The 16,875-nt window shown below is 35.2% G+C and overlaps 1 protein-coding gene across 2 annotated transcripts in view; it reads left to right on the plus strand.

The window, feature by feature from the left end:
* The window catches only part of SEC24B (SEC24 homolog B, COPII component), a 94,544-nt gene that overhangs the window by 60,047 nt on the left and 17,622 nt on the right, over positions 1-16,875 (plus strand). For both annotated transcript variants that reach the window (XM_077882266.1, XM_077882267.1), the window contains 6 exons: positions 5,102-5,286; positions 8,104-8,206; positions 10,410-10,536; positions 11,352-11,461; positions 13,472-13,584; positions 16,572-16,690. In XM_077882266.1, coding sequence (XP_077738392.1) covers positions 5,102-5,286; positions 8,104-8,206; positions 10,410-10,536; positions 11,352-11,461; positions 13,472-13,584; positions 16,572-16,690 — 757 coding nt within the window. The remainder of the gene's footprint in view (positions 1-5,101; positions 5,287-8,103; positions 8,207-10,409; positions 10,537-11,351; positions 11,462-13,471; positions 13,585-16,571; positions 16,691-16,875) is intronic.

Here is a 16,875-nt window from a genome sequence, read left to right on the forward strand (position 1 = left end):
ACATCCTTGTCATTTTGGCTTTTTTATCATAGTTACCTTCCTTTGATTACTTAAGTGAAAAAAATGAGACTCAGATAAGTGAAGTTGTCTGTCCAAGACCAGGCTTAGTTCTGAGAGTACAAGTCTTTACAGTTCAGAATTAAGCACCTTTTTTCTCTCTTTAACTGGTAGGAACTTGGGATGCCTGGGTGGCTCAGCAGTTGACCATCTGCCTTTGCCTCAGGACGTGATCCCAGAGTCCTGGGATTGAGTCACACATAGGGCTCACAGGGAGCCTGCTTCTTTCTCCCTCTGCCTATGTCTCTGCCTCTCTCTCTCTCTCTCTCTCTCTGTCTCTCATGAATGAATAAATAAAATCTTAAAAAAAAAAAAAAAACAACTGGTAGAGACTTGTGCAAAAGAAAACCAAAGTCAGATTTTATATATATAAAAGAAGATTATAAAGCAGCAATCTATTTTTGTTTAATCTGATTTTATTTTTTTATTTTTTAAAGATTTTATTTATTTATTCATGAGACACATAGAGAGAGAGGCAGAGACACAGACAGAGGAGAAGCAGGCTCCATCCAGGAAGCCTGATGTGGGACTTGATCCCAGGACTCCAAGATCACACACCCTGGGCCGAAGGCAGGCACCAAACTGCTGAGCCAGCCACCCAGGGATCCCCTGTTTAATCTGATTTTAAAATAGTTTTTTGGACACTAGATTCAGGGTCAGTGAACAATAATGATTTAAACACACAGCTAGGGGTGCCTGGGTGGTTCAGTCAATTAAGTTGTCTGCCTTTGGCTTAGGTCATTATTCCAGGATTCCGAGATCAAGCTCCATATTGGGCTCCCTGCTTGTGTGTGCTGCATGAGCGCGTGTGCGCGTGCTCTGTCTGTGTGTGTGTGTATAGATATATAGATATATAGATATAAATAGCTCTATCAAATAAATAATAAAATCTTTTTTTAAAAAAACACGCAGCTAGGACATACTTTTAAATTCTTATCTATCTACTAAAACAAAGATTGTAGATTTTTAGATTAATATTATCAAGCTAATTTTATTTTATTTTTTAAAATATTTTATTTATTTATTCATGGGAGACACAGAGAGAGAGAGGCAGAGACACAGGCAGAGAGAGAAGCAGGCTCCACGCAGACAGCCCGACATGGGACTTGATCCCCGGTCTCCAGGATCACACCCCAGGCTGCAGGCATCACTAAACCACTATGCCATCAGGGCTGCCCTATCAAGTTAATTTTAAAAGAAGCCATTTAAAGGTGACTTTTTATGTGCACTCTGGTCTCAGCATTATGGCCAGAGGAATAGCAGAGTCACCAAGAATAATTTGGAGATTGCCAAAGACTTGTTTTAAAGTGTTTTCAAGTCTGACTGAGAACTCTGATATTGTGGGCTATGGGGCATGGGAGAGGGGGAATTAAAAAAATAAGCCATTTATTTTTGAAATCCTAGTTAGAATAGGAATATCTTACTTTAGCTTTAGCTACCCTTCTATAATGAAATTGAAATGCCTTTAAACGTTGTACTTAGTATAACCCAGTGGGAGGGTTCTGAGCTTTAAGGGCTTTCTTTGTTCTTATTAATTTGAGATGACCTTTATTAAGAAGTAGAAAATCCCAATATTTGGCTTTTGAGGAAGAAAAAATTAAAATTTGTTTTTCAACCCTGAAAAACAGAAGAAAAAGTTGATGTTTAGAAATGAAAATGAAGGGCACTTGGGTGACTCAGTCAGTTAAATGTCTGATTCTTGGTCTCATCTCAGGTCATGATCTCACACTTATGAGATTGAAGCCAAGATGGAGCTAGTGGCAGGCAGGGAGTTCACTTCCCCTCCTCTCTCCCTTTCTCCCTTTGCCCCTTCCTCCTCTCCTTGCACACTCTCTCAAATAAATAAGTAAATCTTTTTAAAAAATGAAAATTACAATTAGATATTTTAGTGACTATATGAAAAGCCAGATATAGTGTTATGTGGTGCTTTTTTTTTTTTTTTTGAGTCAAAAGGCTTTTTAATTTTTATTATTATTTTTTTAAGTTTGTATTTTAATCACCGGATGCTCTTCACAAGTGCGCTCACTAATCCCTATCCCCTATTTCACCCATTTCCCTACCACCTCCTCTCTGGTAACCATCAGTTTGTTTTCTATAGTTAAGAGTCTGTTTCTTGATTTGTCTCTCTCTTCTTTTTGTTCATTTGCTTTGTTTCTTAAATTCCACGTATGAGTGAAATCATGTGGCTTTTATCTTTCTCTGTCATATTTTATTTAGCATCAATGGACATTTTCACTGCTTTCCATATCTTGGCTATTATAAATAATGTATATAGTGCTTTTTTTTTTAACAACAACAAAGACATAACCAATTGTAGAAAAGTACAGATAAGCAAAAAGAGGAAAATAAATACTAAGTGATATTCCCACCATCAAGATGTAAACAGCAACACTTGGGGTCTGTCCTTCCAAATTTCTTGCTATATATTTGGGGGGAAAGCCAGTAAAGAAACTGGTCATCCTAATAGCTTATTTAAACAAACAAAAGATGATGATCAGTAGGGATATTGTTTTAGAAACTTTTAATTCCTTTAATAGCATTAGATAAAACCTTTCTATATATTCTTCATCCGATAAGATCATAATGTTTTATGATCAAGCAGTCTACCATTGTTGGGCGTGATTGTTATAATCAACCTTCATACACACACATGTGCACACACCTTACTGCATTTGTCTCATTATTTCCTTAGAAGAAATTACTTTAGGTGAAATTACTGAATCAAAGCACCTAATCTTACAAGACTTTAGAGCTGCTATTTATTCATTCAGTAAAAATTTACTGAGTTCCTACTATGTGATAGTGCTACTCTAGGCACTGAAGATACAAGAGGAAGCCAAGTGAACAAAATAAAGTTCTTGCTGTCAGAAATTTGTTAGGAGGGCAGATTCAATGAGATAATAAATAAGTAAATCAATAAATTGATAAGATAGTTTCAAATAGTTACAATTGCTGTGAGATAAGACAAATTGAAGAAATTGCTGGGGTTCGGATATAGACTAAACAGGAAATCCTTCACTGTAGAAATTATGTTTGAGTTACTATTTGAATAACAAGAAGAACCAGGCATGGGAAAATCTGGGGGAGAACATCTCAGGCTGAGGAAGCATACAGGCAAAGACTTAAGCAGGAGCAACTTTGACGTGTTGCGAGCATGAAGTCTCAGAGTGGCTGGAACTCAGTTAGCAATGGAAAGAGTATTGCAATGAGATCAAAGAGGTAGGGAAGGACCGTAGTCAGAAGCCTTAGATTTTATACCAAGTGCAAAAGGTTTGAAACATTGGAGATTTTATGTAGTGGAGTGATATCTGATTTACATGATTTAGAGAATCATTTTGGCTGCTGTGTGAAGAACAGATTAGGGATGGAAGTATTTGAAAAGACAAAAATGGAAACCAGGGGACAAATGGAAGCTTTGCCATAATCCCAGAAACATATCATTGTGCTTTGTCCTAAGGTAGTATCGATGAAGGTAATGAAGAGTGGATGGAGAAGGGCTATCTTTTAACTTACAGATGGATTGGTTATGGTAGGTGAGAGAAAGGAAGGCTTCAAGGATAACTGGTAGCAAGCAGCCTGGGTGACTTAGTGGTTTAGCGCCGCCTTCAGCCCAGGGCATGATCCTGGAGGCCGGGGATCGAGTCCCATGTCGGGCTCCCTGCATGGAGCCTGCTTCTCCCTCTGCCTGTGTCTCTGCCTCTTTTTCTCTGTGTGCCGCTCATGAATAAATAAATAAAATCTTTTAAAAAAAAAAAAAGGATAACTGGTACTTTTTTTGTCAGCAACTGGGTAGAGAGTAGTGCATTTACTTTGAAGGTGAAGAGAAACAAATAGGTCTAAAAGTGGCAATCAAATTGGCCATGTTAAGTTAATACACCCAATAGACATTTACCTAGAGATACCTAGTAGGCAGTAAGGATTCTATTTATTTATTCATGAGAAACAGAGACAGAGACATAGACAGAGGGGGAAGCAGGCTCCCTGTAGGGAGCCCAATGCAGGACTCGATCCCCGGACCTAGGATCATACCCTGAGCCAAAGGCAGACACTCAACCACTGAGCCACCCAGGTGTCTTTATATTTCTTTACTGAAATCCCAGTTCATATTCTTTCTCCATTATTCAGGTCCTCTGGTTTGTAAAAGCTATCTATAATAAGTATTATTAATCTTTTGTCCAATATAATTATAATTTTTCCCTCCACCTTAACATTTATTTTTAATTTTAATGGTACTTTTTGACATTGAAGAAATATCTAAATTGTATTATGATTTTTTTTGTTTTTGCTTTTGTTTGTATCCTTTAAAAGATCTTTTCAACCTTAGATTAGGAAATATTCCAGCTATAAATTCTTTTAGTTCTTAGGTGATTTCAGTTTTGCATCATTAATCTATTTAAGGTTTTATTTTGACTCATAATGTAAATAATAAACTCATTTCCCCCCAAAAAATAACTAGCTCTAAGTTCACTATCATTTATTAAATAATCTGTCTTTTTTTACCAGCCAAATCTGAGTAGTTTGAGCATCAAAATGAATAACTATAATTCATTAGGTCACTTTGAGTTCCTAGAAAGCTGTGAATTCATAATACTAAAAATAAAACAAGCATAACATGGAAAAAATAAGCAAAGCAAAACTCATTGAACATCATTGTACATTTTTACAAAATCAATTCATTATTCTGAAATTTGATCATTGAAAAATCTTGGAAACAAAAGCATTTATCCAGCGTTTCCAGTATGTACTATATTTATATTCATGGAAACCAAATTCTTGATGCTGAAAAACATTCTTGCTGAAATTTGGTTGTGAAGTTTAACTGTGCTAAGATTTAAATTTATTTGTTTATTATTTTGCTTTGAGTTTTTTTCAGGAATGCTTTAAATTGAACTGCCCTGTTAGAACATTCTATTTCCAAGCCAGGTTTAAATTTTTCATCCTCTTACTTATTCCGTATGTTAAAATCCTACATAGAGTATAATACATTGTACTTATGTTTGTTATATTGTTCTTTTATTTGTTTTGTTTTTAATTGCCTTTTCAGCAATATCCTGGTATGAACCAGCTGTCCTCCAGTCTGGGAGGACTGAGTCTGCAGAGTTCTCCACAGCCAGAAAGTCTGAGACCTGTAAACCTCACTCAGGAGAGGAATATTTTACCCATGACTCCTGTTTGGCCTCCTGTACCTAACTTGAATTTAGACCTCAAAAAATTAAACTGTAGCCCAGAGTAAGTATTTATTTTATGATCTTTAGTAAGTAATAAACTTTGTCAGAAATGTTGTTTGACTTTCAAAACTAATGAAAGTGGTAGGATATTAATTCCTTGATTAGAAGTTTTGTTAATTGGAACTTTTCTATTTTACTTTGTACAGAAGTTCTAGCTGTAAAATTCCTTTAGGTCCTGTTCCTGTCTCCGCCTCTGTCTCCCATCAATCCTATTCCCTATCACCTAATACAAGGGAAATTTTTTTCTATTTGAGTGAAGGATTTCAGGTACCCAGATCTAACTGTATTTTTCTTAAATTTCTTAAAATTCTTAAAATTCACCTGGGGCACCTGGGTGGCTCAGTGGTTGAGAATCTGCCTTCAGCTCAGGTTATGATCCCAGGGTCCTGGGATCGAGTTCCTCATCAGGCTCCCCACAAGGAGCCTGCTTTTCCCTCTGCCTTGTGTCTCTGCTTCACTCTCTGTGTCTCTCATGAATAAATAAATAAAATCTTTTAAAAAAATTCTTTTTCCTTTTCACCAGTAATAATTTCAGATAGATGTCTTTTAAACAAGGTGAAATCTTTAAAAATGTGTGTCCTTTCATCTTTGCTTGAAAAGGACACAGACTTCATTTATGTAATCCCAAGAATAGGTTTAAATGTTCTTTCTTTTCTCACTTAGCATAAAATGAGAAGACCTTTATCCCCAGGCTGATTTATCCAGCCTAAATTTAAATTTGAATTTCCTTTATTGAATATTTCCTTACCTCATAGAGAAGTTTAGCTGACAGTTTGCATCTGGTGGCCACCAAGCCCTGGGTATCCTTTGGTAGATGAGCTAGCTCTGTAGCTCTGTCATGCACCTCATAGCACCTTCAAAACTAAGAGTTCCCCATTGTTGTTCACTTTCAGTACTTCTTTCTCCTAAGAGTACGATACTCCTCTGCACCCAGATGCTTCTTAGAAAACATCTTTCTGCTCCTGAAATCTCTCTTCCTCATAAAGTAAATCCAATTCACAGAACATTTGTCTTTTCCCTTGCATTAGGAGAATTGGTGTTCCTCTTTACAGCCAGTATTTTCTTTTATTAAGGCAATAGTGTTTTAGCTTTCTAAAAAACGTAAGCTGCTCTTTTTTCAATCAAAATCTTAAGGAGATTTCCCATACAGAAAGCAGAGCTGCTCCGAGGATTCCCCCTTTTCTGCCACATGCTACCACCAATCGCCCATTAGTACGTAAGACAGTGTCAATATCATTGCTGTAAAAATGTACAATCATTGATCCTAGGATGAAAACTGCTGCCCATTCCTGTGACTATAAGTTGCTGTGAGGTCTATAAGTGTGTGGATTTGGGCCTTCTATTATGAAAGATTAAGCACTCCTTAAGTAGTTGAATCTGGTGTATGTATTTGTATGAAGAGATCTCAGAGGTAGGGGACGGTGTATGTTTCTACTCAGTTTTGTGTTTTTTGTGAAAACCTCTCTCATCAAAATAGCAATGCAGATTATTTAAGAGTGTAGATAGTTGAAAAGACTCAGGTTCTTACCACATTTCCATTGATAAGTAGCTATTAGACTGCAAATTTCTTTACCAAATTTTCTCAAATTTTCAATATTGTCAACTGTTAAACAAGAATAATAATTGTGACTCCATATAAAGATATATCACTTATTCAATAAATGTTTACTGAATGCCTTCTCAAGTTAAGGACCAGACACTGTTTCTTTCTAGATGCTGGGAATGAAGCAGTAAATAAATGGAGTTCCCAATCTCTTGCAACCTTTATTCTATTAGGGAGGACATACTATAAACAGTCAAAAGCCATAAGTTGAGGACCATCTGTATAATGTAATGTCAGAATATTACTTTGAAGTAGGGAGCAGTAAGGGTGGAGGTTGGCTGTTTTCAATTTGAGGAATCAAGAGAGGTTTTCCCAAGGAGTTAACATTTGAGTAGAGATCTGAATGAAGAGTGAGAGCAAACCACGTGACTCTGGGAAGCAAGTATACCAAGCTACATGACCAACAAACTCAGAAGTCCTGAAGCAGGTATCACCTTAGTGTGTTCAAGGAACAATACCAGCCTAGGTATCTGGATATCTCTACATACTATGAGCTGTTCTTCTTAAAATTCCTTTCCTGATTTCTATTATTTCTTCTTACATCTTTGATTGCTCCTTTATTGATTCAAATGTCTCCTGACCTTAACTTACAACTTAGTAAGTTATAAACACTTCTCTAAGAGAAGAATAGTGCTAGGATGATACAGGACAAATGATCACTGATCTCAAGTGGAAAAGACAGACAAGGTACACAACCAACTAAAGCAAAGCAGACTAATGATGCCATAGAAGCATAAACTGATGGCAGAGCACAAAGGAAGACATTATTTCTTCCGACTTGTGATTTGAGGGAAGGGTGATTTCAGAAGAAATGATAATTTTGATGAGTCTCATAGTAAAAGACTCATCAAAGGAGTTTCAGCAGGTGAAAAATGGGTAGTAAAGCAGGAGCAGCATTATTGAAGATACAAAGATATTCCTGTTTACTTGTGTTTTCTACTCCTTTATATTCATGTTCTACATGCTGGTCATAGTATTTTTTTCCATATGTGTCCTACTTTTCCACTGTGAAAATGTTGAGTCCATAATTCAGGTCTTTTGACCTGTATTGCATATGCCTGCTTAGAGTAATTTGGTTCTTCCCAGTTATAGTTAAATAACAAACCCAAATGATTTTAATTTATGCCCTTAAATTATTTTAATTATCCACCACTATCTATAGTGTGTATTATTTTTTTGATAGCTAATAGTCCATGTTGTCTGTATTTTTTACAGTTCATTTCGGTGTACTTTGACAAATATTCCGCAGACACAGGCTTTACTGAATAAAGCTAAGCTTCCTTTAGGATTGTTGTTACATCCCTTCAGAGACCTGACGGTAAAGTAACATATTTTAAAATACTTATGGATACTAACATGTGTTTATGTGCAGAGTATTTTGATTGTATATTTTCTTGAAAACTTTTTCATCTTTTATTTTTTAAGTTAGAAATATCATTTTTGTCAAATTCAACTCAACAAACATTTTCTAACTTCCTGCTTTGTGACAGGCCCTAACTAATAAGTACTGATAAATACAGAAATAACTAATCACTGACCTTGCCCCTCAGATATTGATACCTAACAGGGGACAAAGATGTAAAAACAAATAACTGTGATACAGGATAACTCCTATATGTAACTTACCAAATTCTGCAAGGTATTTAGGCAGTGAGTACAATATAGGAAGTGATTCCCTCCGGGTGCAGAAGCAGAAGTATGCTATGAGCGATGAGGTCTGAGCTGGACTTTGAAAGATTAGTAGTTTTGGAAGTTGGAAAGGGCATAGCAGATAAGCTCTGGGAGTCCTTTATTAAATATAAAGGTAGCACCAACAATGAAATCCAGTTTGGGGGCAGGGGGAATCTGTGTTGGTTCTTAACTGTATGAAACAAATGACCTTTGTAATAATAACTCCAAATGTTTCAGGTCTATTGATTAAAACATTACTTAAGTTTCCACAGTCTTTTTGTTTAATATTAAGCTTGCTGGCTTTTTACATATAGTTCTGGTATCTTATGCAAATAATGTTGTCTTTAAAATTTCTAAACTTCAGTAATTAAATTTCTCTGAATACATTTTATTTATACATATAAGTTGAATTTCTCCCTCAATTTTTTTTCTCCCTCAATTTTTTTAACCACTGTGGTTTTCTACCCTTCTTGTTACTGCTGAGTTTTTTTGCTCTCATTTATCCAAAAATAAATGTGTATTAAGTATCCTTTATGCTAGATGCTGAGGATACAAATACAAAGGTCAATAAGCTTCTTCATGGAGCTAACTTTCGTACTAGCTAGGATGCATAGAAAGGAGCAGAGTAGATAGAAAATAAAATGATTATAGTATGCAATAAATACCTTGAATTCATTCACTCAGTAAATACTGTTTAATCACTTAAAATACTAATTCAGCCATTAGTAAACCAAGATAGCTAATTTCCCATATACGTAGGTGAGAATTTTTGTCTAAAACAGATGCCATATATGATACCTTCTGGAAGTGATATACACTAAATTGGCAACACTGACTTCCTCTGTGCTGTACAATTCTGGGTAATTCTTTACTTTCTCTTCAGTTCATTGTATTTCCTGGTTCTTTTCCTAAGTGTTACGTCATTACTTTTGTAATAAAAACTATGTATGTGAAAGAAATTAAATACAAACATAAATATTTATGTAGAGATGGGGGGGAGCCAGAAGGAAATATACTAAAATGTTGTCAGGGAGATAGAATAATACGTGATTTCATAGTGTTTTTTCATATTTTCTGAATTTCATAAAATGTAGTTCCTTTCCCAAACCTTTTCTTTCCTTTTCTTTTTTCTTATGCAGTCTGAAACAGATTTATAGGTTTATTTTTATATAACATAATTTGTAATCTTTATCCCCTCAACACTTTTGAAAAGATCACTAAAATTAATTTCAGTGGTCTCTTTTTTTTGTTAAGTTGAGCACCATAACATTCTCACTCTCTTAAAAAATAACTCATTTAAAATTAGGTGGAGCTTCTGCCTTTCATCATCCTAAACCATGGCACACACACACAAATTTTTTTCATGTATTTCTTTTAAAAGGCACATTGTGCTTAGTCTCTTGTGGCCTCGGTCCCCATCAAGACTAGGCATCTGTGGCTGCTTAGTGAGCAGTGCCTTATGCTCTAGTGCCAGATGCTGTCAGGCAGCAAAGACAAAGACATTTTTATGTGGTATATGCTTTTTTCTCACTGGTATTTCTTGAGTTCAGCTGATGAGCTCTGAGGTATATTTTTTTCTTGGCCAACCAGGCTTTTCTTATCAGCTCTAGTAACTTTTATTACATTTGATTTGGCTTTGTTTTGGTGTTATCTTATGATTTGTAACAAAGAGGAAGAAACCTTGATAGATAGCTACTTGAGTTGCTCAGCACATCACTAGATTTTATTAAAATGCTTCAATTTCAAAACACTTTTATGATTTCTGTTCCATATATGGAGCAGAGCAGTATGTGTTCCAATTTTTCCCTGAGGTGCTTTTTCTGCTACAGCATCTTTATTTTACTTCCTAGCAATTACCAGTGATAACATCAAATACCATTGTGAGGTGCCGATCTTGTCGAACGTATATCAACCCTTTTGTATCCTTCATTGATCAACGTAGATGGAAATGCAATTTGTGCTATAGAGTTAATGACGGTGAGTTTCAGATTCTTAAAATAAGTGTGTTTAATACTTTAAACATTTTGACATGTTTTTTCATTATCTGGTCTCTCTCTTCATTGCTTTAAAAACTTTCAAAAAAACCCACAAAACTTTCATGCCACTTTTAATGGAGAATATATAGGCGAGGGACCCTTCATCTTGGCTGGCCAGGGGTCTGATTGATAATGAGGAGAGTGACATAAGGGCAAAGTAAAAAAATATTCACGAAACACAGTGAAGGTCATGTAAAGTAATTGTGCCATGTCTGTTATCCCCGTTAGTCATTTCTTAGGTCCTCCTAGTATAATTCCTTTCAAATTTGTGTTTCTCTTGATTTTTTTCCATGTCATGTGATATAATAAATAGGATGTAAGCCTAAGCAGCAAGGTTACCTGCGTCCTGGTTTCCTCACCTGATTTCACAATATGTGTTTTTTTATCTTGACATATTTTTTATTTTTTTAAAGATTTTATTTATTTATTCATGAGAGACACGGAGAAAGAGAGAGAGGCAGAGACACAGGCAGAGGAAGAAGCATGGTCCATGCAGGGAGCCCAATGTAGGACTCGATTCTGGGTCTCCAGGATCACGCCCTGGGCCAAAGGCAGGCGCTAAACTGCTGAGCCACCCAGGCTGCCCATTGACATATTTTTTAAAGAGCATTTTTATTATTAGATGTTCACAGAACTGTTGTAAACCTTATGTAAATATTGATGATAAAGGTATCATCAATATTTCTTGGTATGCATGTCTTGTTTGGTTACAAATTGTGTTACTAAATCTGTACTGGATTTCTAATTCTTACCTAGTTCCTGAAGAATTTATGTATAATCCCGTTACTCGATCTTATGGAGAGCCTCATAAACGACCAGAAGTTCAGAATTCAACTGTGGAGTTCATTGCTTCTTCAGATTACATGGTAACTACTAACTACTCAATGTAAAAATTAGTCATGGGATATTACTGTATTGGTCATTTATAATTTGCTGTTCAGTGAATTCTTGCAAAATTTTGAATTATCCCAGTATGAATTTTTTTTTAAATAATGCTGAAAGTTAATACTTAACAAATAGAAAACTCTTTATAAGGTTTGCTTGATGTCCTAGAAAAATGCTGTTTTGTCACTAAGAAACAATAGTGTTTTATGATAAACCCTAACATTTACAATTGCTTGCCATTTTGATTTGATTGCTAGTATGAAGTGAACATGAATATCCTTGTACCATTTAATATTTAAGACCTTCAAACAGAAAAGTTCATGTTTTTGCCAAAAGCTGCAGTTTTCAGGCTCTCTCTTTAAGAGACATCACTGTCTTACTCATTCACCTAGTACAGATAGCAAGATAAATGGATAGAGACTTCACTTGAATTTTTCTCTTTCCAGTTCATCATGAAATTGGCCTTTTCTTTTAATTGTACTAATTCCAAGATCTCATTTTTCTTTCCCATATATGAAAATAAATTCTTAGCTTGAGTTCTACTCATCTTCTTTATCATATCTACTCATTTTAAATGTTTATAATAACTTACATTTCCTTAGTATCCTCATTACTAATCTTTGTTGTCTGCAAAAATGTAAGGTGTTGCTAGTGAGGAAGGGTGAACAGAGATAGCTAATGTGTATTAAATTCCTGTTGTCTGGCCTATTTCTTTTTTTTTTTTTTTTTTTTTTGTAATTTTTATGGTCCTTAGTGTCCACTTTAGCATTTGCTCACTTAACTACTATTTGTCTGTTTCCATATTAACTATAGTAAACTTTCTCTTGGGTACTTTAACTCCCAACTTCTTACTTTCTTTACAACTTACATTCCCAACTCTGTTCTGGCTCCTTAGGATCTTAATCTAATTGAAGTGGTGAAAGAAGAAGTTAATCTATAATTTTTGCATATGACCCATGTGATCCTTGGTTCGCATATTAAGAAAAAAAAGATATTATATATTCTTTCAACTTTCTATAACAGCAATTTTCCAGCATACTTCAAAAAAGAGATAATAGTTAGTGAGCTATTATTTACCCATCACTGAACTTCAAGAGTTGTCAACATTTTTCTAAATATATTTCATCTATCCCCAGTCCACTCCAGTGCCTCCTCCCCTTTCCCACCCTGGAGTTTATTAAATGCTGATTACAGCATATCATATCATTTAACCTATAAATACTTCAGTATACATCTTTAGCAGATAATGACTTAACATACTTAGAATACCATCATGAGGATTTTCTTTATACCTAGCCTAGCACTTAACCCTTGGGATTTATCCATCACCAGGCAACCCAACAGCTAGTACTAATAGCTAATACTATTAGTTGTCAGATTTTAAAAAATAAATATAAAATACAATGTTTTTTGGAGTAGGGAAAGGATATAGAGGTTTATGTTAAATAACAAATAAGTTCATTTTTTCTTTGAAAGATATCTCAATCAACACTCTTATCAGGAAAACGTTTAGCCCATCTATTTAACCATTACTGTGTAACAACTGCCTTTTTTTTTTTTTTTTTTTTTTTTTTTTGAGAGAGAGAGAGCACGCACATGAGCAGGGGTGGGTGGGAGGTTGGGGGATGGAGGGCAGACAGAAAGCGAGAGAAGATCATTTTAAATAGGCTCCATGCCCAGCACAGAGCTTGATGCTGGGCTGGATCTCATAACCTGAGCCAAAATCAGGAGTGGACGCTTAATCAACTGAGCCACCTAAGCACCCCTAACAACTGCCTTATTATATTTAATTCATAACCAACTGAATAAGAAAAAAAGTTAAAGGAATGTCATTTTAATTAACACATAAGATCTTATAAAATGTCGATTCTCAATTTGTGTATTTTGTGTGTCATCTACTCAGTAAATACCATTATTACCAGTAATAATAATGTTATAAAGAGAGTAAATTGTGCCTACTAAATAAATTGCATTATTTTCATTCCTTTCAGCTTCGTCCTCCTCAACCTGCAGTTTACTTGTTTGTTTTAGATGTGTCTCATAATGCAGTGGAAGCTGGATATTTGACAATTTTGTGCCAGTCGTTATTAGAAAATCTAGACAAGTAAGAGATCTTTTTTATTCATTGTGTGTATGTGTACAAATAATAAATGTGAAATGTTCATTAACAATTTATGGAGTTAGTTTTGATTATAGTTTGACTTTACTTATCTCTCACTGCAAGAGTACTTCTTGTCCACCTCAGACTAAGGATCCTGCTACTTCGATTACTATGATTTATGACTTTAGATTTGTAAGACTGTAAGTGTTTAATATTTGCTAAGGGATTTAGAACTTATCTAACTCTTACTCTGACTTAGCAGATCTGAGCACTAGCCAGGGCATCAAGGATCTGGATGAGAGAAATCTAGCTGAAATACATGCCTGAGCAAGGAGTTTTTCCAATTAGTTTTGAATGTCCTAATGGGATAATGAGCCAGATAAAGGGAAAGAAGGAATTGATTTTGTGCTGAATATTTCAGGAAGCCAGAAACTGAACTCTTCGTTTTGACACATTGGTAATGAGCTGTATTGCGAAAGTGCAAATAGGATATAGGATAGATTGCTTATACTTGGCTCTAATTCCTCCCTAGTATTAGTCATGAAGGAGACCCTCAACTAGCTTTAAAAATGAGCCTTCCAAATCTCTGGAAAACAAATTTGCTTGTATACTTCTTTTTTCTTTCTTTCTTTTTTTATTTCCAACACCCACAGAGATAAGACTTAAGGTTATTAATAAGATTGGCTCATACCTGCATTGGTTCTTGACATGCGTAGAAGAATAGGAGTGGTTATATATATAAATACTTTGTCTGAAGTACTCTTGCTGATTCCAAAAGGTTCTTTCCTATCTCCCATTTGAGTTTGAGAGTCCTTCCTCTCTTTTTTTTTTTTTTTTGAGTCCTTCCTCTCTTAAGTGCTATGCTAGCTTTCATCACAGTAGTCTGCATGTCTCTGATCTGAGCCTATAATAAGTGGATAACATTGAGATAAAAATATCCAGAGACATTAACTGATTTGCTTTTTGTTTCTGTTAGTAACTGTTTTCTGTTTTCATATTTATATTCTTGATTGAAGCATTTTCCCTGTTTTTAGCCACAGATGATTAATTCAGATATATCTTTAGCAGTGAGTAGCAATGGAAGACTCTGCAAAGAAATAGTTTTAAAACTGAAGAGACAACTTGCTGAAAAAGTATGAGGCTATAACCCTAGAAATAGGAGCCAGACCAATGAGTAACTACTTGTGAGATAAATAGACTATGCAAAACCAAAAGGATAAAATTAGGAATGGAGAGTCATTTAAAACATTGTACATATATTTGATTAAGCAGAAAAGAGAAGCATTAGGAAAGTAAAATGTTTTTGGAAAGGGCTATAGATACAATGTTGAGAAATGGGAATTTGATGTGGAGCAATTCCAGTTCAACTCTGAATTTTAAGCTTGGAGTAGAGGAGATAAGTAGTCGCTGTTCCAATTAGAAACAAATGACCCTAATATTCATTGACCTTAGACATTTCAAAGGAGCAAAGAATTATCTGTAGAAACATCATAAATCTTGACCAGTATTGGTAAGCTAAATACCTGTGTAACTTGGTGCATTCTGTTTTCTGAAATATTTTTTTTTACTTGTTTGTAGGCTGACTAGCCTGATCAGTCATGCATAAAAATAATAATGCTTCTTTTGATGCACACTATTTTGACATCCTATAATATTCAAAAATGTTTTTAAAACATTGCTAAAGTAATATTATATATATAAAATCATATTAACAGTAGTTAATAGAATTGGTGGTACTTAGAAAAATACTTTTGTAAGATGAGGCATCCACTTTATCAATAAGGAGAACCCCATGGGCAATGAAATGACAATTTAATTAATTCTTTTTTGCCGAGGCATTGACTTTTGAATACTGAGTTTTAGCAGAAAACTTATAAAAGGTTGATGATAGATAAAATGTCTTAATGTTCTTAAATGTAGTTTTTATTTAAAACTTCTACATCAAAATCTGATTTACATTACATTGTCTTTTCTTGGAGAATACTCATTTGTCATTCTGCCTTTTACTGTTTAAACTAGATATACCATATTTGTAATACTGGACTAAAAATATGAGTAAACTTTTAGTTAAAGGAGTATGTTTTAAAAGAAGGGTAGCAAGAAATCTTTGAGATTTTTTTGTTCTGTTTTGAGAGAGAGAGGATGGAGGGGCAGAGAGAGAACGTGAAGGGGGTAGGGTGGAGGGGCAGAGGGAGTGAAAGAGAATCCCCAGGCAGGCTCTACATGTCTAGTGCAGAGCCCAACTCAGGGCTGGATCTCATGACTTTGAGATCATTGACCTGAGCCAAAATCAAGTGTCAGATGCCTAATTGAGCTACCCAGGCCCCAGAAATCTTTGATTATTTGATCATTTCCTTTTTGGTTTTGATTTTTTTTTTAAGCTTTTATTTATTTATTCATGAGAGACACAGAGAGGCAGAGACATAAGCAGAAGGAGAAGCAGGCTCCCTGCAGGGAGCCAGATGTGGGACTTGATCCCAGGACCCCAGGATCATGAGCCAAAGTCAGACGCTCAGCCACTGAGCCACCCAGGTGCCTCAGTTTTGGTTCATTATTTGAACATGGTTCATTGTTCTGAAATATTAGCTCTAGGGTAGGGCTGTCCCAGTGGCTTAGCGGTTTAGCACTGCCTTCAGCCCAGGGCATGATCTTGGAGACCCAGGATTGAGTCCCATGTCAGGCTCCTTGCATGGAGCCTGCTTCTTCCTCTGCCTGTGTCTCTGCCTCTCTCTCTGTGTCTCTCATGAATAAATGAATAAAATCTTTAAATATATATATATATATTAGTTCTAAACATGTTGGTTTCATCTGAAAATGGGATGTTTTATCCTTGGTCTTCTCTGATGTATGTTGGTTTAGGGAAGAATAACTTTCTGTCGTCTATGAAAAAGCACGTGTAATTATTCTTAGACTTAGTTTACTATCTCATTTTTTTAAATAAAATATGTTACTGAACACTTTGAATTTGAAATTGTCCTTTTTATCCTTAGGCTTCCTGGAGATTCACGAACAAGAATAGGATTCATGACCTTCGATAGCACTATTCATTTCTACAATTTACAAGAAGGATTATCACAGCCTCAAATGTTGATTGTGTCTGATATAGATGGTAAGCAGTAAATAAAGTCTTTCTAAGTATAGATTTTGGAATTGAGGCTACTTTGACAGTATATCCTGTCATAATGATGTAAGGATAATTTGGTATACTTTGATATTTGTTTCAAAATACTTTCTTGGAAAAAAAATAATAGTTTCCTGGAAAATACTTCATTCTACGTTTGCTGTGCCTTTGTG

Source organism: Canis aureus, chromosome 33 (assembly GCF_053574225.1).
Source record: "Canis aureus isolate CA01 chromosome 33, VMU_Caureus_v.1.0, whole genome shotgun sequence".
In the NCBI taxonomy this organism is placed as follows: Eukaryota; Metazoa; Chordata; class Mammalia; order Carnivora; family Canidae; genus Canis; species Canis aureus.